Source organism: Coenobita brevimanus, chromosome 57, assembly GCF_032717465.1.
Source record: "Coenobita brevimanus isolate Jiangsu-jjx chromosome 57, ASM3271746v2, whole genome shotgun sequence".
NCBI lineage: Eukaryota > Metazoa > Arthropoda > Malacostraca > Decapoda > Coenobitidae > Coenobita > Coenobita brevimanus.
The window spans coordinates 60,230,125-60,254,620 of NC_137010.1; the positions used below are offsets into that span (position 1 = coordinate 60,230,125).

Consider the following 24,496-nt stretch of genomic DNA (forward strand, 5'->3'; position numbering starts at 1 on the left):
GGAGGAGTGGACTTTCTGAACACTTCTTGGTGTTGGCCAGAATCAAGGTCCAATTAGGATGGAGAAATAGAAGAAGGGAAGGACGGGAAGAAGGAGTACTTGTAAGGAGAGTGGAAAGGTTACAAGAGGATGAGAGAAAGGCAGAGTATAAGAGAGAAGTGGAGGAACAATTGGGCAAATATGAATTGGAGCAGATGGGAGACGTGGAAGGTGTGTGAAGGATATTTACAGAAGAAATATGTGCAGCATGTGATGTGGTGTGTGGGATGAAGAGAAGATGGAGTGGTGTGCAAGGAACAGCGTGGTGGAATGAAGAGGTGAGACAGGCTGTGGCACAAAAGAAGAAAGCATACAATGAATGGATGAGAAATAGAGGCGTGGAAGAAGTTGAGAGGCGGAAGAGAGAGTTATATGTAGAAAGAAAGAGGGAGGTGAAAAGATTAGTAAGAGAGAGTAAGAAGAGAGCTGATGAGGAATTTGGAAGAAACTTGAGTGTAAAGTGGAGGGACTGTAAGAAAAGTTCTGGAAAGAGGTGAAAAGAGTAAGACAGGGTGGAAGTGAAGTTAGCGGGGGAGTGAAAGATAAAAATGGTAGATTACTAGTGAAGAAGGGAAAAAAGTGAGCAAATGGAGAGAACACTTTAACCCGAGGCGTCCCGTCGACGTATGGGTATGTAGCAACATTTTGCATTTGCCAGTCCCGTCGATGTACTGGTACGTCGCACAACTGCAAGGTTCATAATTTGCACAATTTTCAATTTTAGCGCGTGATTTTTTGTACGTATACACGAGACACCTTCCTCTATTCCTCTGCAAGATGCCAAGCAGGGATAATGCCTTACACCACATAACCTCCCCCCCCTGCATGCCATTGTCTTGGCAATTCATCTGTTACCAGTGACTTGGCCAATAAAGACATTCAGGGCCAGAGTGGTTCCCCAATTGATGACAATGTGGAGGAAAAAGTTTACATAGCATTAGACTAAGAAACAGTTAGAAATGATGATCAGGTAATGTGGCAAAAAAAGGTCAGGTATGGTGATGAGTTAGTGAGTGAAACAATGCTTATAATGCCTATATTACCGTTTGAAAACCAGTATACTCTCGTACTACATATAAATTCGTACCAAGAAAATAAATAAATACCGTTTATGAGTGGTGTGAAATAGTTACCCTCCAATAGAACTCGTTTTCTTTGGTGCCAGCCTGTTAGAAAACCCAGTAAGGTAAGGAGATACTGCTACCTGGATCGAGTATTTTAAACCTTAGGTGAGCGATTTCTCTATGAATTTTCGATGTTTCTCACCAAAAGCGGAGGTTTTAGCCAAAAAAAAGAATTTTCAAAAATACCTCGGGATTGGGGGGTGTCGGAGGTGCGAAATAGATCGGGACGTGACGGGTTAAGGAATTGTTGAACATAGAGGATGGAAGTAATGCGAGTATAAGTGGCTGGGGAATGGCTGGGAGAAGGAGGGAGGTGAGAAGACAGGAAGAAATTAGTAGGATAGAAGTTGTGGAAGCAATGAAGAAAGTTAAATTGGGGAAAGCCCCAGGAATTGATGGAGTGTGTGGTAAAATGCTGAAGTAGTAGAATGGATGTGGAAAATGTGCAGATTGGCCTGGGAGGAAGGTAGAGTCCCAGAGGATTGGAAGTCAGGTATAATTATTCCCTTGTACAAAAAAAAAAAAAAAAAAAAGGGAAAAAGAAGTGTGTGGTAATCATAGGGGCATCTGTCTTCTTAGTATAATAGGAAAAGTGTATGGTAGGATACTTACTGACGGAGTTAGAGAAAGAACAGAGGAATTAGTTGGAGAAGAACAGGGAGGCTTTAAGAAGGGAAGAGGTTGTGTAGATCAGATATTCATTCTTAGATCTTTAGTGGAAAAGTTTCTACAGAAGGGAAAGAAGTTGTATGCGGCTTTCATGGATTTGGAGAAAGCATATGACAGGGTGGATAGACAAGGATTGTGGAAAGTATTAAGAATATATGGAGTAGATGGGAAGTTGTTGAATGCTGTGAAGAGTATGTATGATGGTGCTAAGGCTGCAGTGCGTGTGGATGGTGAACTGAGTGAATTTTTCTCTTTGAAGGTTGGGTTGAGACAGGGATGTGTCTTGTCTCCATGGTTGTTCAATCTGTACATGGATGGGGTAATAATAGAGGTACAAGGTAAGGTAGTGGATGTTGGAGTGGCCCTGGTGAGAGAGGGTAGTGTTTGGAAACTCCCTGTACTGTTGTTTGCAGATAATACTGTGTTGTTGAGTGAAGACAAAGGAGACCCTCAAGGTTTGGTGGATGAGTTTGGGAGAGTGTGTAAGAAACGGAATCTAAAGGTGAATGTAGGGAAGAGTAAGGTGATGGTCTTTGAGAAAGGTGAAGTTAGTGAATGTGAGGCTGGATGGTGAGGAATTGGAAAATGTGAGTACGTTTAAGTACTTGGGTAGTGTGATGAGTAAGGATGGAGGTTTGGAGGATGAAGTGCTTGAAAGGGTACAGCAGGGAAGAAAGGTTGCTGGTTCCTTGAAAGCAGTGATAAGAAGCAGGGAAGTGAGCATGGAAGTGAAAATGTTACTACATGACAGTATTGTGATACCAACTCTAACGTATGGAAGTGAAGCTTGGACGTTGTTGGAAGGACACAAGTCAAGAGTGAGAGCAGTGGAAATGAGTTATTTAAGAGGAGCCTGTGGCGTCACATGGAGAGACAGGCTGACAAATGAGAATATAAAGGAGCGTTGTGATGTGGATGTGGATGTGATGGGAAGCGTTAGGAGGAATACACTGAGGTGGTTTGGCCATGTGGAGAGGATAGAGGGTGAAAGACTGACGAAGAGAGTGTGTGTAAGTGAGGTGGAGGGGGGAAGAGGGAGGGGGAGGCCGAGGATGAGATGGAGGGATGGGGTGGAGAGGTATATGAGAGAGGGGGGTGTGAGTTGGGAGCGGGGCAGTGAAATGGAGGGGGACAGGACGACTTGGAGGCGATTTGTTTGTGGCCACCCCGAACGGGATTGAGGCGTCTGGCAATAGACTGATAGATAGCTTGGAATTCTACGTCTGATTTCAGTCATACTTCCACCAAACGTTTTTATTTGCTCATGAAGAATCCTTACAAAGAGTGACTGCTTATGGCTGCAGATATAAATATTGCTTTACTTCATAATGACTAATAACGAGACTGACCAGTGACTCGAAACCCGGTAATGCAATCTTCGAAGCCCAACACACATTTCAGAATATTTGGTAAGACTTTCATCATTGCTTGGCTATAAGTGAAACGGTATTGTGGTCTTCAGTCCTAAAATTGAACAAAATCTGGTGATAACATGATGTTCATTTTAGTAAAAGAGTCCATATTTATTAGACTTAAGTTGTGAAATGTCTAGTAGCTTTATGAGTAGACATACAAGGATAAACATTCAGTCTTTATAATTTAATCTCAAGGGTAATCATTTTAATTTTGGTTTCGAAAAGTTTGGTAGCTGCATCAGTGAGGTACCGGTATATGCATGCATATTTATACATGCCTTAAAAATTATTACTCCATCTGGTTGTGAAACGATCCGTGGCTGCGTGAGTGAAGATATAAGTACAGTCAGTCCTATGCACAACTAAAGATCATGACTAATCACTTTAGTTTTGTGAAGTTCTTCTTAGGTTAAGATAAAGTATTGATCAATAAGGAGTGCTATAAGGAGGGTCCTATTCGGGTGAAACTCGTTATCTTCACAGTAAACACACTTTCAGTATGTAGGTCTAATTCTGCTATTTGAGCGATGAACAGCATTGTGGAACACAGACATAATAATTTTTAACGTTTAATAACACGCTAATATTTTCGGTATAGGGGAGACATCTGTTGGTGAAAGTGGTTAATGAAGGCCATATCTAACATCTCCATTTCAACACAGTATTTCCTAAGCTGCATAAAATCGTCTGATGATATCAGAATTAAGCTAAAGTTTCATACTCAGGCTGAAAAGTAAAGCACAACATTTTGGATAATGTATATCGTATTCTGATTTTGGCTATCAAATCATGTTGTCCCTCGCCCTCATAGCTTTCGTTATCACATGGCAACCGGTATGACAGACTAAATATCATTGCTCTTTCGTGTTTCCTGTAAACTCCTCTGATAGTGCCTTTTACCAGTTGTGTTTATGCCACTGATAAATAACTTACAACGACATCAGGATAACTTGATCGATTGGAAGAGTTTTACACATTAAAATGTTGGTTTCGGCAAGAATTTATATTGCTAGGGATCTAGGTGCATGTGGTATAAAGAGAGTAGCCTGAATCAGGAACAGGCAATGATTCCTTTCACCAAGGGGCTGAGAAATATTGTGATCTTATAGGCACTGTACCACATGATTACAGTGAGTGGAGAGACTAATGAAAAAGGTCTGTGAAGGTGAATTTGATGGGAGAACGTGTTGAAAGTAGGGAGTGCTTGATTCTGAGAGACAAAGGAATAAAGATGAAATATAATGCAAGTTACAGAAAAGGTTGAAGATAATTTGTATGGGTGATTACATGAAGGCGCGGCATCCCTTTGATCTGACAGTATATATATGAAGTAAAGGTACTGACATGGTATTAGTAGTACTTGTAACCTCAGGTTCATCTAAATTGTGAACCCAGTGAACTGCAGACCGAAGTTGCCCTCCTCGTGCATCCACTATCTTCCTTTTGGGAGAGAAGCAGTAAGTTGAGGGACGTTTGCATAACCTGGCAGCAGAGCCACAAAGTTTTCAATGTCACACAAGGAGGTTTCCCTCTTCAGCACCAAACAACACGGGGGTTAATGAATCAACGGCAAATGAGGGTAAATGAGTAGAGGAGGTACGGTATAATAATGAGGATGACTGTAGCCATGATCGGGTTCAGTGCTGTCTCTTCAACATATAAAGTTTTGGAAAAGGGTATTGACTGAATGATATGCTCTGATTTTAAATATAAAATGAATCTAAAGATGCAAAGCGTAATTTTTTAATTTACAGCTTGCCAGTAACTGGTGCATGCATGTACAGTCAAAGACAAAAGTCGTGCGGTGAAATTTGGTGAAAATATCTGCTGAAAGACTATAGTTTTGGAGCGTCTGCTTTGTGTCGAACGATTGGTTGGTAGCACTGACTTGAGTTGCCATTTGCTCCAGATGACCGCCTTGTGGATGCCAGCATATATATATATATATATATATATATATATATATATATATATATATATATATATATATATATATATTTTTTTTAATGTGAGGAAGAAGGAACCAAAGGCCGCGAGCCCGCAAAGTTGTTCTTTCCAAGAGAAAAACAAAACACAAGAGAGAGCCAAATTCAAGATCCGATCATTTCGAGATGCCTTGACACACTGCGTTTAAAAGACTGGAGATCATAGGAAGCAGGAAATACAGATTGAGGGAAACAGTCCCACAGTTGACCTGTTGCATAAATGAAGGACTAGGAGTAACGGTTAACTGATGCATTAGAGAGTTGGACAGAAGAGGGATGAGAGTTTGCTGCTAGATGGGTGCTACGCGCCCGTTGTAGACGTGGAGGAATGCATGCAGACAGTTCAGAGGAGCAGTGACCATTGAATTAGCAATAGAAAAAAGATAAAGATGCAACAGTGCGGCAAAGAGACAGAGGTTGAAGGGAGTCAGTAAGAGGAGGAGAGTTAATGAGATGAATAGCCTTTGATTCCACCCTATTGAGAACAGCTGTTTGTGGGAAGCCTCCCCACACATGAGAGTTGTAATCCACACAGGGGAGGATAAAACCCCTGTATAGAGTCAACAATTGTGCAGGGGTAAAGAAGGAACGGAGTTGGCTTAGCACACCTAATCTCTTGGAAACAGATTTTACAAGAGATGTAATATGATCTTTCCAATATATGTCCCGAGTAAATGAAACCCCAGGAATGTTCAAGGATGATGCAGGATTAAGCTGAATATTATTAAACATTGTGGAAGATTTTGTCAGGTTGATAGGTGTAAAAACTGAGTCTTTGATGCATTAAAAACAACCAGATTATTTTTACCACAGTCAGAGATACGAGCCAAGTCAGACATTAGGTGTGCCATAGCCTCATCCCTTGTTTGTTGATGTAGCTGCTGGGATAGACATTGCGGGAACCGAATGGAAAGGTGAAGGGTGGAGTCATCAGTGTATGAGTGGATAGGGTTAGATGCACAGCTTACAAGGTCATTGATGAATAAAAGGAAGAGAGTTGGTGATAGGACAGTGCCCTGAGGAACACCACTGTTAATAGATCTAGGAGAAAAATGATGGCCGTCTACAACAGCGGCTATAGAACGACCAGAAAGGAAGCTAGAGATGAAGGCACAGATAGAAGGATAGAAACCGTAAGAGGGCAGTTTGGAAATTAAAGATTTATGCCAGACTCGGTCGAAAGCCTTTGAGATGTCAAGTGCAATGGCAAAGCTTTCGCCAAAGTCCCGAAAGGAGGATGACCAAGAGTCTGAAAGGTAGGTGAGAAGATCGCCAGTGGAGCGTCCCTGACGGAACCCATACTGACGATCAGAATGAAGGTTGTGATAGGAAAGATGCTTTATAATTTTTCTATTAAGAATTGACTTGAAAACTTTTGAAATACAGGATGTTTGCTAGAGGGTTGGGAATGGTCACCCTTCTTTGGGACTGACTGAATGAGAGCAAACTTCCTGCAAGAAGGAAAGGTACAAGTTCATAGACAAAGGCAAAAGAGTTTGCCTAGGCAGGGTGTAAGCACAGAAGCACAGTCTTCAGAACAACAGGAGGGACTCCATCAGGCCCATATGCCTTATTAATATTGAGGCCTGTGATGGCAGAAAATACATCAACTGAAGAAATTTTAATGTGAGCTATGAGGAAGTCAGAAGGGGGAAGTGATGGAGGAACAGCACCGGAATCGTCTAAGGTGGAATTGGAGGAGAAAGTCTGTGCGAAGAGATCTGCTTTATCAGTAGAAGAAATAGCTACAGAGCCATCAGAGTACAAGAGAGGAGAGAAGGATGATGAGATAAAGTTGTTAGAAAGGTTTTTGGCAAGGTGCCAGAAGGAACGGGAAGAATTCGAGTTGGAGAGTTGAGAGCATTTAGTACGGATGATATTTTTAGCAGAGTGAAGAACAGACTTAGCACGATTCCGGGCAGAAACGTATAAAAGATGTGACTCAGGGGTGGGTTGGCTCCGGTACCTTTTATAGGCCCTCTCCTTGTTGCGGACAGCATTAGAACAAGCGTGATTAAACCAAGGCTATGAGAAAGGAATGTATGCTTCCATACCTGAGAAAATAACCTCTGTAATGCGCAAGGCACACTCAAATGGCTCCCGGTCATGGAAGCAATAATCATTCCATGGAAAATCAAAGTACTGCCTGAGGGCCTCCCAATCCACAGCTCCAAAGAGCCACAGACGATGTTTCTTTGGAGGGTCCACAGGCCGTACTAGAGCGATAGGACAGGTTAAGGTCATAAGGTTGTGATCGGAGGAGCCCAACGGAGAGAAAAGATTAACAGTGTAAGCAGAAGGATTAGTTGCAAGGAAGAGGTCAAGTATGTTGGAGCTCTCGCCAAGGCAGTCAGGGATATGGGTAGGGTGCTGTACAAGCTGCTCCAGGTCATTAAGGATAGAAAATGTGTAGGCTTGTTCACCAGGTGGATCAGTGAAAGGAGAGGAGAGCCAAAGGTGGTGGTGAGCACTGAAATCTCCTTGAATGGAGATTTCAGAGAAAGGAGAAATGGATAGAATGCGTTCCATCATAGAAGTAAGATAGTCAAAGAATTTTTGATGGTCAGTAGAATTAGGAGATAAGTAAACAACGCAGATATATTTAGTCAGAGAATGACAGGAGAGCCGAAGCCAGAGTGTAGAGAACATTATATATATATATATATATATATATATATATATATATGGTGTAGTGGTATGCTGCCTGGCTCTCACCTGAGAGTCCCTGGTTCGATTCCCAGCATATTGGTAATTTACCAGATATATATTATATATATATATATATAATATATATATATAATATATATATTATATATATATAATATATATATATATATATATATATATATATATATATATATATATATATATATATATATATATATATATATATATATATATATACACATACACACATCCATCCATCATCCAGTTCTACATTGCCCCATGAGGAGCGTAGAAGCCCGGGGCTAGGCAGTTGGTCCCGACATTTGAGATGAGATTAACCAGCCTCACTCATCCCTGAGTGGCATTACATGAGCAACCAACCTCAACCAACCCTTGCATATAAACCTTCACTGCCTCAATCCGACTGGAGCGCAATAATTACCCACTATACCACCAGGCACTAAAATTTGGTTATATGGTTCCCACCCAGCATAGTAAATGGTTTCCTGGTGTTCAGGAAACCATTTGGCTTGTCACTCAGTGTAGAGTCACCCACAGGCAGAAGGAAGAGGAAAGAATGATGGAAAGAAAGACAGAAGAGGGAGTGTAAAGTCACCCGTAGGCAGAAAGACAAGGAAACAATGAAGGAATGAAAAACAGAAGAGGATGGGAGGAAAGAAGGATGGAGGAGAGGAAAGGGCAGACACTCGACAGCAGTACTACATCGAGTGATAGGAAGCGTTATGAGGAACACACTGAGGTGGTTTGGCCATGTGGAGAGGATGGAGGGTGAAAGACTGACGAAGAGAGTGTATGTGAGTGAGGTGGAGGGGGGAAGAGGGAGGGGGAGGCCGAGGATGAGATGGAGGGATGGGGTGGAGAGGTATATGAGAGAGGGGGGTGTGAGTTGGGAGCAGGGCAGTGAAATGGCGGGGGACAGGGCGACTTGGAGGCGATTTGTTTGTGGCCACCCCAAAGGGGATTGAGGCGTCTGGCAATAGATAGAGAGACTTTTGATAATCAAGTTGATAATATGACCTGGGACATTGTACAACAGTGTTGTAAAACAAAATTCACCATAGTATTGAACACATGAGAACAGAGTTATTATTATGATAAACTGATTTTTTTTTTTCTTTTAAAGTGGCTGGGAATCCCACAGACGAGTTCAAACACATAAACCAGACGACCGAAGTCTACGCAAAACTGTTCGTGTGCATCATTCTAGGCGCACTTCGTTTCTTACGAAGTAAGCACTGCTTGCGGATGCTGCTTTCATCGTTGTGATTAGTTCATGGTCCTAAAGTGGTGTGGTAAGACGAGGACGACCTGAACAATGCCGGTTCTCCGTTGTTCCTTCCTGCTGAAATCCAAATCCACCTTTCTGTGGTTATGATTATACCACTAAATGTTTGAGCTTTCTGTTCAGGATTCATTTCCCGTAAACAAAGGAAGATCATGCCACCTCTCATATTCCTATTAGTTGGATGCATGTTGCCTGACCTCTTCATACCATGGTATAGCAGGTCTGCTTGATGTTTTGTGGTAAGGTGAAATGTCAGGTGATCATCGCCTAACCGTTGGCATTTCGTCTCTCATACGAAGTTCATACTCAGCAATTCTTGTGAGTCGATGTTAAGGCTTCAAGATTTCATGAATGAAATTTCATTCATACCGTCAAGCCATCAGCAGCAGATATGAAGCTTGAGGAAGTCAAGCTAGCCAACCACGAAGATGTAACTGTGGTAGAGATTTCATAATGTTTCAAGTGTTGCACTTAATCTTCGGACAAAACCGCGACAAGACAGTTTTTAACTGTACAGTAGTTATGTTAATGCATAATTAAACCTGAGCACATATGTGTGTGTGTGTGTGTGTGTGTGTGTGTGTGTGTGTGTGTGTGAACAAGATAGCTCAGTTTTGATCCTATTGAGGCTAATGACGAAAGTACAGTATTAAGGATAATTTCAGGATTTGACGATTGTGTTTGAGAACAAGTCAGATGTCTAGGTTACATAGGAAAGTCAACTTAAATAGCTGTGATACAAAATAATTAAGTAATAGTTGGCGGAAGAGCTGAGGGTAAGGCTAGGATAAAGTACTTCGGTTCTGAGATCAGACTATGAAAGTTCAGTCAACGTTCAAAGTTTTCACCACACAATTCAAGTAATTTTTATTCGATTTGTCTAAATTCGGAGGAACTGTTACGGGTCACCCAAGGATGAAGAGATTCGACTTTGAAAACATGTTAATGGTCACTAGGAAAAATCAGCTCAATGTTCATCCGATCTGGACCAGCATTGCTGAAGCTGAATGTATAAATAAAGATTACGTAAATCGATTCTGATAACAATAATGTTAATATCACAAGGCAAGGGCAGTCATTCAACTCTCATCCCAATTACAAAGCGCAGGTGTTGCATTTTCTGCGAACTCCTTTTTGTCAGACTTTTAATAAATACTTAACTATCTTGTTATCCATATTTTGCCAGTTTCTGACTGTAATCAAATTTGTCAATAAATGGGAAGAAAATGTTTTTGATCTTAATGCAGCGGCATTACCTGGTTTCCACAAGTCATGCGGCAGAAGTGGGGCCAAGCTGTATTCTGGGGGTGGAAGGGGGGGGGGGCAGAGACGTCCACTATGTTGATATGTTAATTTAATCCGAAATTTCATATAGGGGAAGCACTGGGAGGCCACGGGTCTGTCTAGGGGACCCAGACTTCCCCAAGTCCCCTTGTAACACTGCCAGCATCTTGAGGAAAGCTGTGTTATGACTGACATTAAAGTACAAAGGCCCCCAAAATCGTGGTGCCTAGGGACCCCAGAAGGTTAAGCCGACACTGGATGTGGATTTACCAAACTGATTTTCGGGGTTAATGGACAGATCTGCTGGAGAGGCGACGGAACTTCAGTCAGTACTATGCACAGTCTAAGTAATATACAGTCGTCTCACGCGCAGGAGGATGACGTCATGAGGATGACGTCAAGACCTTTCATAAAAAACGAAAAGTAAAGGGATAACTCAAGTGTGACAAGTACACCTTGTTCACTCAGCTCTGCTGGCTAGAGCCAAGAAACGTTTGAATTAAGATTGCTCATTGGTTTATGCAACACTGAGGTGCGTGGTAAATCTACAGCTCTTCTTATTATAACACATTTATTTATATTTGTAAACTGCTTACAATATAAGCAGCCAGTTTAAATATGAAATAATTTCCAAAGCTAAAGAGGTCAAAGTTAGCTTTAAAAGTTTACCATTATCAAAAAAAAAAAAAGTTAATTATAAAGCTTAATAAAACAATGAGTGACAATTGAAGTAAATTCAGGCATGTATTATAGCACAACATGCGGACGTACGTGTACACAGTGGATGGATTATTCTTCAAGTTTCTCTCTCTCTCTCTCTCTCTCTCTTCATTTCCTCATATCTTCTCTCTCTAATTCCCCCTCCCTCTCCCCTCCTTTCCTCCTATCCTAAGTTCCCTCATTCCTCCCTCCCTCCCTCTCTTCTGCTCCCTCCCTGCTTTCCTTAACGTCATCTTTTCCTCCTTCCTTTCTTTTCTCCTGTCTTCATTGCCTCCTCCCCCTCCTCTCTCTCTCTCTCTCTCTCTCTCTCGCCCTGAACATTACGTCCGTCACTCATTGTCTCATAAAACTTTATAATCTTTAATTTTCTTTGATAAAGGTAAACTTTTAAATCTAATTTTGACCTCTTTAGCTTCGGAAATTATTCCATATTTAAACTGGCACGTTTTCAAATGCCGCACGTCTGAACTTCCCGCACGAGTGAGATGAGCCTGAGGGGTGACACATCTACTCCCTACCGCCGCCCCGAGCCAACTGACGGCTGCGGGACCCCGTGACGTCATGCGCGGACTGCTCCAATATTTGAACCAAGCGTGAGACGACTGTATATTACTTAGACTGTGGTACTATGTATACACACACTCAGAAAGTTTCACACCTAAGAGTCCGATGATATCCTAAACATGCAGTAAAACCTATGATGGCCATCGTGTAGGTGTGCATATAAAAAAAAAAAGTTTATAAAGAATAAGACAGAATATTTAACTAACGACCGATAATGTGCAAAATCATGAAAGCAAGGGTAGGAACAGTGACATCGCAACATCCATTATTCGTGGTGCCAGACTATTTCACGAAAAAATGTGGACGACTGGGTTTTTAATTCAAGTGCAGAGCTGTAAGGAAAGTTCGCTGAAACTTCTATACAGTCTATGGCAATGGAAAATGTTACAGGAACTACCTATACGTGATAGCTCTAGGAAGCACAAAACAAAATTATGAGCAGGAAGGACACTGTCTGTCACTTGGCAAGGAATGAGAAAAAAGGAAGGCAGGCCACACTGCAGGTTGAGGATTGTCTGCGAACTTCTGCGCATGGATATATGTACCGGATGTTTCTCAGTTCCGGCACCATAGGGTACACACCAGTATCGGTGTCACAACTATCAAAGACCATGAAGGGAAAGCAGGAAAGAAGAAATTTATAAGTGTCACACCATAAAAGACCATGAACATAAGAGCAGGAGTGGAGACAAGAAATTTATCAGTGTTACTGCTGTTGAAGACCATGGAGACAAAAGCAGGTGAAGAGACTAGAAATTTTGTTGTCGAAAGTCCATACCTGGTGCTACTGAGTTCTGCGGTCAAAGGCTGCACAACGGTATCTATGATGGCGCAGCACAGTGCACTTCCAGCCCGTCCCACATACAGCAACCACTTGACGGACGACAGGGCCATGAGGAACCAGAAGCCAACAGACGGAATGAGGACAGAAAGCATCAGACGAACGGGTCCTATGAACTCCACAAGTGGTCCTGAGCTAAGGTTGCCTACTATCGCCGCCAGGGGAACCAGAGATGCTGAAGGAGAGACAGAGAAAGAGTAATGAAGAACCGGAATCCCAGGAGTGGGATTAGGGTAGTAAGAGATTAGGAACGGGTCCTGTTATCAACAGTGGACCCGACTTGGAGGTTACTGGGTATAGCTCCCAGGACCAGAACTGCTGCCGAAGAAGAAGAAGAAGAAGAAGGAAAGAGAGAGAGAGAGAGAGAGAGACAGACAGACAGACAGATAGAGACAGGCAGACAGACAGACATACAGACAATGTCTAATCACTTTATTCATTCGGAAATATATACGAACGAAAATTGTATTAAGTTTCACGTTCTATAAAAAATATGAAACTCCATCTTGATACTGCACTTATGGAAGGGGCAGGCACTTTGTACATATATACGAACAGTTACTCAGTTTAACCGTTTCCACCACTCTTTCAGACTGTAAACATGGAAGAAGAGCAGAAACTTTTTGAGCAACAGTAAGAGAGACACGGTTGGAATGAAGATGAAGGATAACATGGACGTAAGCCTATTGGTAATAATAATATTGTTATGCTGGATGTTTTTAGACCGACTTCTCATTCTAAAGACACCAGCGACTAAGCAGAGTCCTCTTTCTAGACCGGAAATAGAACACTTACAAAGGAACAGGGCATAAAAACTCGGCAAGACACCTTAACACATATATTGCCTTAGTCCAGCTTCCTTACAATATACTGTACATACAGTGGTACACTGAATGTGGATGGGGTCAGTCAATATTGGTACAATATATCACATGGTCACTGTGCTTACACCTGAGTTACTACACAGGAGAATATCACATACATATGGTGACACTGTTCATACACTCGGTCTCTTTGGAATCTACATGGTATATTGGTCTCTTGGCCACACAAGTATATTACTCTGGTTCTAGGGCGCTTAGCTGTTAACACAGCACTCTGGGTAAACTGAGGTAGAGATACTTTATGGGTGGTGTTTTTGTCTCACTGTTTCTATACCACATACAGTCACTGTCACCATTAAGTCTCTAGCACGATACTGGGGTCTTGAGGTGTCTTCACTGGGCTGCGGAGGTCTGGGCTTAACTGAGGTGGCGCCCGGGGGTTGAAGGGAGTCCTACCGGGGAGCTCTCCTGCAGAAGGCACGGGACAGCTCTCGGGGGTGTCGCGGCCCGGACACGTGTCTGTTCTGGGGTGCAGGGAGGCCCTTTCCTGCTTGGGCCTCTACCTGGTTAGGGGCCCTCGAGACTGGGGCCAAACAGTGTCAGGGGTTGGGCCTGCCACTTCTTGCTCCTGGCAGAGGGCTGACAGTGAGTGGGGCCAGAGCAGTCCCACCCTGGGGTCTGGGGGCTGGCCCTGGGAGGCCTGGGACTGTGGTCGCCTCTAGGTGGGGGCTCCATTAGGGGTTGGCTGCGGCACCTCGCCCGTGGGGCATCTGTCAGGATCCGGCATCGTCCAGGGGCAGGCTGGAGGGCGTGAACCCCGCCTTCAGTGACACGACCTTGCCACCACTCCTGGAACTGCAGCACCTCTGGAGAACCACACCTGGAGGTAGAGACAGAAGGGCATCCCATGCAGCCAAGGGGTGAAGAGTGGGCTGCGCAAGGTACCTTCACCTTTGGGAGAACCCTCGGGACTGTGGACAAAGGGCGTACAGTGGCTGTTCCTTCCCCGACGTGTACATTGGCCATCGTCGTGGTTCCACAGCACCTTGGGGTAGCAGCAGAAGGACATACAGTGGCTGTTCCTTCCCTGGTGCAAACAGTGACCATCACCGCGGGGCTGCTCCCAAAGGAGGAAGAGGCAGATAAGGGATGTACAGTGGCCGTTCCCTCCCGGCGTGTACAGTGGCCGTCGCCACGGGTCTGCCTGCCCAACAGGAAGTAGCTGAGGGATGTACAGTGGCCATTCCCTCCCCAGTACGTACAGTGGCCGTTGCCGCAGTGCTACTCCCGTAGGAGGAGGAGGAGGTGGATGAGGGACATACAGTGGCCATTGTCGCGGTTCCACTCCTCCTGCCTTTGCCTGTTGGTGTGCATACAATGGCCGTCACACCGAGGCGGGCTCCATATGTGGCTGCAGCAGAAGGGAGTACAGTGGCCATTCCTTCCCCGATGTGTACAGTGGCCGTCGTCGCAGGGCTGCAGGGGGAAACAGCTGAGGGACATACAGTGGCCATTCTCTCCCCAGTGCGTACAGTGGCTGTTACCGCATGCTGCCTGGGACTGTATCTGGAGCAGTCCCACTTCGATCCTGATGAGGGCTGGTCTGGCCGAGAAGTAGGTTCGCATTCCTGTGACGTCAGGGTGGGGCAGGTTGAGGGGAAGAGGGGCACAAGGTCGGGGCACACCTGAGCCCGTCTCACTCTGGGCCAGTATCGCATTCATCTGGCTCACCGTGGTGTCCTCCTGGGGTGGGGATAGGGCTGCGGCTCCGTAGTGGGGTGGGGGGTCCGGCGGCAGGAGTGCACATTTTAAATATTAACAAAAATAATAATAACTGGTCACCTGTGTTTATTGCATAGCCACATTAAAGAAGCTTCGCCATAAAAATTGTAAGATATTTGCATTACAAACACGATCTGAAGACCCTAAGGTAACATCTTGTGTAACATCAGCAAGATCTAAAGACAAGGGTGTCAAAGAACGCACGTGTAAATTTTACATTTGTCTCAATAAATGGATAACTGTAAGCTTAACTGCAACCACATTACTTAAGTTATAAAAGGGACCACAGCTATATATCTAGAAAGTTACAGCTTTACTGCTTTTGTGTTTTTTTTTCTAAAACGTTGCAAAAAAAAAAAAAATAATTTGAATTCGGTACTTTCTGCTTGGTTAGCAAAATATTATGCCAAATTATTCAGCAAACATCTTTATCACAGGACTGTCATCCAGATAGCTATGTATATCAATTAGATTCTTAAATATTTCAATTTCAAATATGCAATTTTTAAAATAAAAAAAGAATATCACCTTAAAAAATACGTCAGGGTCATTTATATCAGGTACAAGGACTTGGGTTACCCAGGCACCTTCATTTGTAATGTTATGCCACGTGTTCTGGGTCCTGACTCCTCGGTTCCAGACACGGTTCGGTTCTGGGTTCTTTATTCCCGACCGGGTCAGTGTCAGCATGGAAAGAAAATACAAACGCCTCGGGTCAAAAGCACACTTATATATTATCACAAGGCAAGTACATACAAGGTTCTATGATCAAAACAAAGGAACTGCAATGACTCAAAATAACAGATACAATAATTACACTCTACCTAGTTCAGCAAGTCTTTACCCTTGACACGGAATTACACCTTCCTGATACACAGTGTTACAAGCAAAGCTTCACAGGGATGTCAGACAACACACAGTGTATCCTCTCTCTAATGCGTATGACACTGTATCTCTGGTCCTTAACCATAGGTATCCGCGTCACAGTTACTAGATCCTAGCTAATACAATGTATCCACGTGACAGTTACGAGGCCTTAGCTAGTCTTAGTCCTTACACACTTTATAGGAGAGAGGCTATATAATGTCTGACACTAGGTACGACAGGTGTGTACCGCCTGGGATGATTATATATCCTGGCCCCAAAGTCTAAGTGTCTGCGTGACAAGTATGAGCTCCTACATAATATAATACATCTGAATGGCCTGGGTAGTGTCCTAGCTAACCTTATTCTACATACGCGAAAAGGGACAGATGTACATATTACCTTGCACTAATCGTTATGAGAGGGGGGGGGTGGAGAGTCTGAGGAGGGTGAGTACACTGACGAGAGTGGGATGAGGGAGGGACACAGACACTGGGGAGGATCACACTGGGGATTGCGGTTCCGTGAGGGAGCGAGTAACACTGGGAAGGGTGGTCACTGTAGGGAAACTGTCCTGTATATGGGCGTCGGGCACTCCACATGAGTAATAGTGTTCACTGTGGTGTACTGGGGGGGGGGGGAAGCGAGTCACACTGGGGAGGGTTGAGAGAGTTTCACTAGGGCTCGCGGACAGGGAGAGGACCTTTGTGAGGGCCAAGACATTGGGGAGGAATTTGGGAGGGGCACAAACAGGAATCTACTACTCACAGTTCTGGCGGAGTGGAGGACAGGCCCACGGGGCAGGAAAGCCTATGCCGGGAGCTTCAGGTGTCAGCCCGGCATGGGAGGTGGGGTGGCCGGTGAGTAGTATAGGGGCAGTTGCTCTACAGGGTCGCCACAAGTCCTCTGGGAGTAAGTGGGTGGTATATGGGGGAGCTCCCTAGCCACTGTGGCCCGGCAGGAGGGGGGCTCTCGGGGCTAGGGCAGAAGAGGGCCAGGAGGTGCGCTGCTTGGCACCAGCCCTTTGTCATAGTCGGGGTCCTGGGGGAGGACCAGGGGAGGCCCGGGGCTGGGGTTGGGCGTGGAGAGGGCAGCATCCAAGGCAAGCTGCTGGGGCGTCCTGCTGGGGTGGCCATCTGAGTGGGGCTGCAGTCTCAACGTCGGGAGGAGGCAGTCAGGGGTGAGCTGCGGCCTCTCGTCCTGGAGGAGTCCGACAACACCAGGGGCTGCAGGGACAGGACACCAGCTCTCGGGGACATCAAGTCCACTCCGGCCTCTGATGGAGTCCCTAAAACGAGACAGGAGTCGTCCTCTGGTGAAAAGGGACGGGCAGAGGGACACCTCACTTCGCCACTGGAGAGGTGGTCGGGGCGGGAGGTGCCTGTCTCTACAAGAGCCTGGAGATGGACTGGGGGAGAGTGGCTAGGGACCGACTCTCCAGACTCCAAAAACCCTGATGGCAGGGAGTAGGCGCCCGATGGATTCGCCCAGCTACTGCCACAGCTCCGACGGAGGCTGCACTCTGGCCGTTGTTCTGACGGCGGGGAGGAGGCGCCCAATGGATATGCTCAGTTATGGCCAAAACACCGATGGAGGCTGCTCTTCAGCCCTCATCCCGAAGGTGGGGAGAAGGTGCCCGATGGATATGCCTGGCTCTTGCCACAGCCCCGACGGAGGCTGCTCTCCAGCTCTTGGTATGAAAGCAGGGAGAAGGCGCCCGATGGATACGCCCAGCTATTGCCACAGCTCCGATGGAGGCTGCTCTCCGGGCTTTGGGCCTAGGACTCCTATCCCAGAGACAGCACTAATGGACAGTGATGACTCATCCGCTGCTACTTGGGCTCCTCCTGAGTCCTCTGTCAAAAAGGAGACTGGCCCAGGAGACTCGGCATCCGTGGGTCTATTTGGGAACTTGTCTTTACAAGTCCCACCCTGATTCTGGAGAGCGTTCCCTCTGCTGGAGTGTAGTGTCCTTTTCCTGCATACTACCAGGTGATCTGGCTATGGGAAAGAGGGGTGTCAGGGCACAAGGGATATAAGATGCTCTTTCCCGGAAGCTGTGACAGGTGAGCCAACCTCCCTGTCATCTCCTAGTGGGGTGGGTATTGCTTCCCTGTACTCTCCTCCTGGGCTGGTGGTGTACGGCTCACCCCACCGCACGGGTATTTCACCACCGTGATGGGTGTGGAAGTCACGTCCCCGTGACTGGAGTTGGAACGTGTCGGAAATGGCGATGCGGTGTGAGTAGTGAGGTGGCGGAGGAAGTTTCCCCAGTAGGTCATTCGTAGGTTGGGCTGAAGGTCCTGGGAGTGGTAGATGGTGAGGGATGACGAGTCAGGGGTACGTTGGAGGAGTTGCAGGAGTTGGTTAGTGCCCTGGATGTGACGTCTGCGCCCTTGGTGTGGGGTCCAAAAACCGGCTGTGATCTTCATATCTGGTAGTGGTGGTGGGACGTATGGAGTGAAGTTTAGCTGGAGACTGGAGAGAGATGATGCTGGCGTGCTTTTATAAGGGCATCAGAGGTAAATTGGCTTCGTGGGGCGAGCCACTGAGATATTATCTTGTGGGTAATGTGGTCTAGGAGTGAGGGAGGGCGATGTTGGAAGTGGAAGTGGGGGTTGGTGAGGGTGTGTGGGTGTAGCAGGTGGGTGGGCAGGATAGGCGGCCTGATTGAGTGTGGGTGGTGGTTAGTACAGGCGTGGGTGGAGAGTGGTGTGTGGGGAATGGGCGTGCTTGGGGTGGGGGGCGTGGCAGAGTTCAGTGAGGCAAGGGTTGGGCGTTTGTGGGAGTGGAGCTTGGGGGTTGATGAGCTGGAGGGGATGTGGGATATGGGGTGGGAGAAGGAGAGGTGGAGGTGGAAGCCGGGGTGGAGGGTGGGAGTGCGGGTGGCTGCGTGGATGGGAAGTGGCTGGATGGGTTGTGGGCGGTCGTGGTGGTGGGGCTTGAGTGGGCATCCATGGTTGGAGATGATGAGGGAGGGGAGGTGGAAGGGGCGAGGAGGTGTGTGGTGGGGGTGGAGGTCGGAGAGGGTGGGGTTAGCGATGGTGGGGTGGTGGTCATGGCAGGGGCGTCGGATGTGGTGGAGGAGATGGAGGGTGGATAGGTAGTAGGCACAGGAGTTATTAGGAACAGGGGAGGTGGTGAGGGATGGGGTCAGCGGGTGGTGTGGTCGGTGGGGTGGCGTGCTTGTCGCAGGGGAGCGTCGCACGTGTCAATTCCTGTAGGTGCAAGTGGTGTGGTGGTATTTGATAGTTGCCTGGTATGGGTTGGGGACATTCACTATTTCGTAGGGACCAGTGAAGCGGGGGGTGAGCTTGTTAGGGATGGGCAGGGTGGCCACCATGACCAGATTGTCAGGTTTGTAGGGGTTCGAGTGTGAGGTGTCTGGGGTGAGATCTTGGGTGTCCTGCAGATGTTGGAGATTCTGAGGTGGTTGAGAGGGTCAGAAGCAGTGGGGTTTGCAGGGGCCTATAGGTGGTGACGGAGTGGGAGCAGTAGGGGTGTTTCACCAAATACCAGTTCATATGGTGTGATGCCGTCATCACATGGGCAGGTGTTCATGCCCCACTGGATGATTTTGACGTGTGCTGGCCAGTTGTCACTTTGTGTGGTTAGAATTTTGGTCGCACTTGATTTAGGAGCGTGCGGTGGCTGTGCTCACAGATGCTGTTCCCTTGCGGCCAGTAGGGGGGAAGACTGGGAAATGTTGTACCCAGACAGGACGGATAGTTTTGTCCATACTTTTCCTGTAAAATCGGGAGCATTGTCAGAGTGTAGGGCTTGAGGTATGCCAAAGTATGGAAATACGTGGCAGATCAGGGCATCTGCGACGGTGAGGGCGTGATGTTCTTTTGCGGGGCATGCTATCAGAAATCTCGAATAGGTATCTATGAATGTGATGATGTATCGGTAGCCCGATTTGAGTGGAAGGGGGCCAACGACATCAACTGATAGCAATTGCCACAGTTTGCTGGCCACAAGGTGGCCTGTGGGGCCAGGCGTGCATGTGGTATCTTTTCCGAGGGCGCACGCTCGGCAGGCCTGCACGACTTGTGCTAGTTTTGAGGGATGTGAGGCCCAGAAGGTGTTGAAAGTCTGGAGTAGTTTTTTTGTGCCCAGGTGTATTCCGTTGTTGGCATGGAGGTGGGTGCGGGTGTCCATGGTGGCATCGGGGTCAAGGGCTTTGTGGCCAGACTGAGTATACTACAGGTCGCCATGTCGCTGCAGCTTGGCGAAAATGTGGGCAGGTATCCAGTCAGGGCGGTCTTTCGCTTGCCAACGTTGTATGATGGTGGGGGCGGCCTGGATGGCATTCACAGGGAGTCTAGAGAGGGCATCAGCATTTGTGTGGAGTTTGCCTACGCGGTAAGATATATCGAAGTAAAATTCTTCCAAGGTTTCTCGCCAGTGGATCATCCGTGCGTTTTTGGTGTTGGATTGGCGGAGCAACTGGAGGGATTGATGATCCGTGATGATCATAATGAGGTACCTGCCAGACAGGCATGGAAGTGCTAGAGGGCCCAGATGATACCAAGGCACTCCCGTTTCGTGGCTGTGTAGTTTCGTTCCGCCTGGTTGAGGGTGCAGCTGGCACAGGTGTTCTCTGCCGTCCTGCACCTGGGCTAGTACAGCTCCAATAACCACCAGTGAGACGTTGGTATATAGGCGGAAGGGTAGAGTATAATCGGGGAAGGCAACGTTGGGAACTGTGATGAGTTTATCCTTGAGAGTCCTGAAGGCTTGGAGGCAATCTTCCATCCAGGTGAATGGCTCCCCCTTTTCTGTGAGGTCATGCAGCGGCTTAGCGATGGTGGTAAATCCCTTAACAAAACGCCTGTAGTAGGAGGCGAGACCAATGAATGCACAGATCTCGTGTACATTCCATGGTAGAGGGAGTTCAGCTATGGCTTTAAGTTTCTCAGGGTCGGGAGTGATGCCCTTCTTCGATATGACATGTCCCAGGAAAGAGACCGATCTTTGAGCCAGGACACACTTGGATGGGCGAAGTGTGAGTTCAGCATGGCGGATCCTGGAGAAGGCCTGATGTAGGCAGTGGAGGTGGTCGGCCCAGGTCCTACTAAAGATGATGACATCATCGAGGTATGCAAGGAAGATCTCCCAAGTTAGGCCGCTCAGTACGGACTCCATCAGGCGAGAAAACATGGCCAGGGCATTGCACAGGCTGAAGGGGAGCACATTGAACTCGTAGTGCTTCCCGTTACCCGTTATTGGTGGAGAAGGCGGTTTTCCCTCGGTCTTCCAGGTGCACAGGGACCTGCCAGTAACTTGACTGCAGCTCTAAAGTGGAAAACCACAATGCCCCATAAAGGGAGTCCAGGGAGTCGTCGATTCTTGGTAGGGGGGTGGCGTCCTTTGTGGTGACATCATTCAAGTGACAGTGATCCACACAGAACCGGAGCGTCCCGTCCTTCTTTTTGATGAGGATGACCGGAGAGGACCACGGGCTAGTTGATGGAGAAACGATGCCGACATTTAACATGTCCTGGACCTGCGAGTCTTCTGCCTGTTGCATGGGATTCTTCCGGTGTGCAGGTTGCCAGATGGGAGGGTCAGTTGTGTGTATCTCGTGGGATAGGATGGTTGTGTGTTCGATGTCTGTGGGTCCCGATGAGAAAATGTCCTGAAAGTCCAGGAGGAGGAGTCGCAGATCAGTGGTTTATTGCGGGGAGAGGTGGTTAGGGAGTGGGGGCAGGGCAGGGGAGGTGGTGGGGGGATGGTTGCAGTCGCCATACACGAAAACAAGAACACGATGAACTTAGCACTTGTGTCATAACTTCAGGGATGGAGGACCTTCAATATGGGCATAGTGGATCCCACAGAACATAAAATCAACTTGCAAACTCGCAGTGAAAAATTCTCCTCCCTCCTCAGTTATACGTGGGTCTCACAGACCTGACATACAATGCTGAGTGATATATTGGAAAAACATAGAGAGACACGAAAGTAACCCCCTACACCCTGCATGGGTACAAAAAATTAGGAAGCTATTAAGAATGACAGGGATCCCAGGCATCTATAAGTTACTGAACTATACCATTGAAAAAAAAAAAAAAAATGCCCGGGTCTGTCAGACCCAGGTGTACCTGAGGAGGGTTAAAACCATTGGAAAGGCCTTAACTGAAAGGGAAAGTGCTTCATGACGGTGCACCCAGGTACATGCATGGTATTTTTCATACCAACTGCAATAAGCGTTGATAAGAACACCAACACCTGCACCAAGAAGAAACAGAAAAAAAAAAAAACTCCGGGAATGTAAGCATTATTATCATCTACTTTTGCTCTCACCCAACCACGAGACGTCCTCCTGCGTGATGGTAAATCCTTGTGTGGTGTTGCTGGACTGCATCGTTGGCAAAACAGCGCTCCAGCCGTACACCATGCCGTTCTCCATCACTGCGCACCCCACCCCCACCACGAAAACTATCTGGAAAAATAATTTAGTTTAAATACATTTTCCCAAAAGGGTGCACAAGGGTCAATAAGGCAGATAACGAATAAAGTTTAAAGATATGAGGATGATAAGTTCCACAGTCCTCCCAGGATGATAAGTTCCCACTCATCCCAAATGGAAAACTTTTGTTTCTTCTCTTTCTGCTTTCATATTTCTTAGTCTTCCTTGAGCGACAGAGAGTATTCTTCCTTTTCATCTCATTTTTGTGTCTCTATGCATCATATTGGTATCACCTAAAAATAATTCAGTTTACACCTTTCTTCGTCACGGTCGGCAAGGAAATATCAGTATATTACTTATTTTCATGGCCATACTCTTCATAGGACTGATATCTCGAAACACCTCAGATTTTTTATTTAGGCCTTTAAAGTTGTATGCAGAGATGATTAAGTGTAGTGAGGAGAGTAGAATGAGGTGTTTGTTTGAGATACGTAAGACGGCATGGATGATTGAAACAATACCAGTATATAGGAAAATGGATGAGATGCTTGTACCCTAGTGTATGAATAAAGGCGAGAGAAGTGAGTGCAAAAATTATGGCATAAATTTTCTGAATGTTGTAGGGAAGGTATAAGGAAGAATTATCACGGAGAAAATAATGGATATATCAGAAAGCCTGGTCAGTAACGATCAGGTGGTTTTAAGAGTGCTCAGAGATGTGTGAATCAAATATTCACAGCGGGACAGAGAGTGGCGAAGGCTTGTGAGAAGGACCATAAGGACTTTACGGCATTTATGGATCTGGAAAACGCACACAAGGTAAACAGAGAAAAATTGCAGAAGGCTTTACGTATGTATGGTGTGCATGGTAAACTGCAGAGTGCCTTTAAGAGCGTTGACGAAGGTACTCTTGTTTGTAAAGGTGGGTGGGTATCTAAACGAATGGTTCAAGATCATTGCTGGCGTGAAAAAAGGTTGTATAATATCCACATGGCTGTCATACTGTGTGTGTGTGTGTATATATATATATATATATATATATATATATATATATATATATATATATATATATATATATTGTTAAGGAACAGAGAAAGATAATGTACAGTCACTCATAAAAGAAAAGACTCCCCCCTGCGTTAGAGGCAATATAACTCGGGGTATTCAGTGTTGGTAACAGTGTATTTGACGTCAGCCATATGGGGGGATGAGGAGGGGTGTTTGAGAGGAGGGCGGAGTTAATCTACACGAAACACTGCTTCAATCCACATTTCGAGTCAAACATCCATTATATCTGACTTGTTATGTTGTCCTTCACACAAAATTAACTTTATGCTACAAGAACAAAGAACTTTCGGGTGATAACACATTCCCATACCCGAACAATTTATGCATTAATGCCGCACACCTTCATAAATCCCACCCACTACTCTCACCCTCACCCACTCTCACCTTACTCTCACCTTCACTCTCTCTCACACTCTCACACACTCACACTTTCAGCCTCACTCGCACTCTCACCCTAACTGTCACTGTCGCTACCACTATCACCGTCACTCTCTCTCTCTCTCTGGTCCGTTTAGCCGACGAAGCACAGTACTGCCATCACACACATGATCACACATTAATGAGGTGTGTGGCCACCGCAGATGTGCAGTAAAACTGTCAATCATATAAAGATAAACCTGGTTCTTAAGAAGTTGATAAGGTATCACTTTAATCTATCCCAGACATTGTTTGAAACCAGATATTGGGAAGGGAGGATTAGAAGGCACGGAGTGGTTCGCGGCAACCATGTCTGTTATCAGAGTCTAGGTTGTCGGATTCTGGGTTATCAGATTCAAGGTTTTATTTATAATGGCAGGCTACCTTGGTTAAATATATACCATTATAATGTATAACCACATAATACTCAGTGTAATCTATAATTGTGTGTGTGTGTGTGTGTGTGTGTGTACTGGGGGGGGGGGCTTTCCGAGCCGTCGAGGAATGTTGAGGAA

The 24,496-nt window shown here is 46.1% G+C and overlaps 1 protein-coding gene across 4 annotated transcripts in view; it reads right to left on the minus strand.

Moving 5' to 3' along the window:
* LOC145402361 (facilitated trehalose transporter Tret1-like) overlaps positions 1 to 24,496 on the minus strand; it is a 132,914-nt gene that overhangs the window by 36,673 nt on the left and 71,745 nt on the right. For all 4 annotated transcript variants that reach the window (XM_080274513.1, XM_080274515.1, XM_080274512.1 and 1 more), the window contains exons 3-4: positions 22,391 to 22,529; positions 12,552 to 12,789 (exon numbers count right to left, since the gene is read on the minus strand). In XM_080274513.1, the coding sequence (XP_080130639.1) occupies positions 12,552 to 12,789; positions 22,391 to 22,529 (377 nt within the window). The remainder of the gene's footprint in view (positions 1 to 12,551; positions 12,790 to 22,390; positions 22,530 to 24,496) is intronic.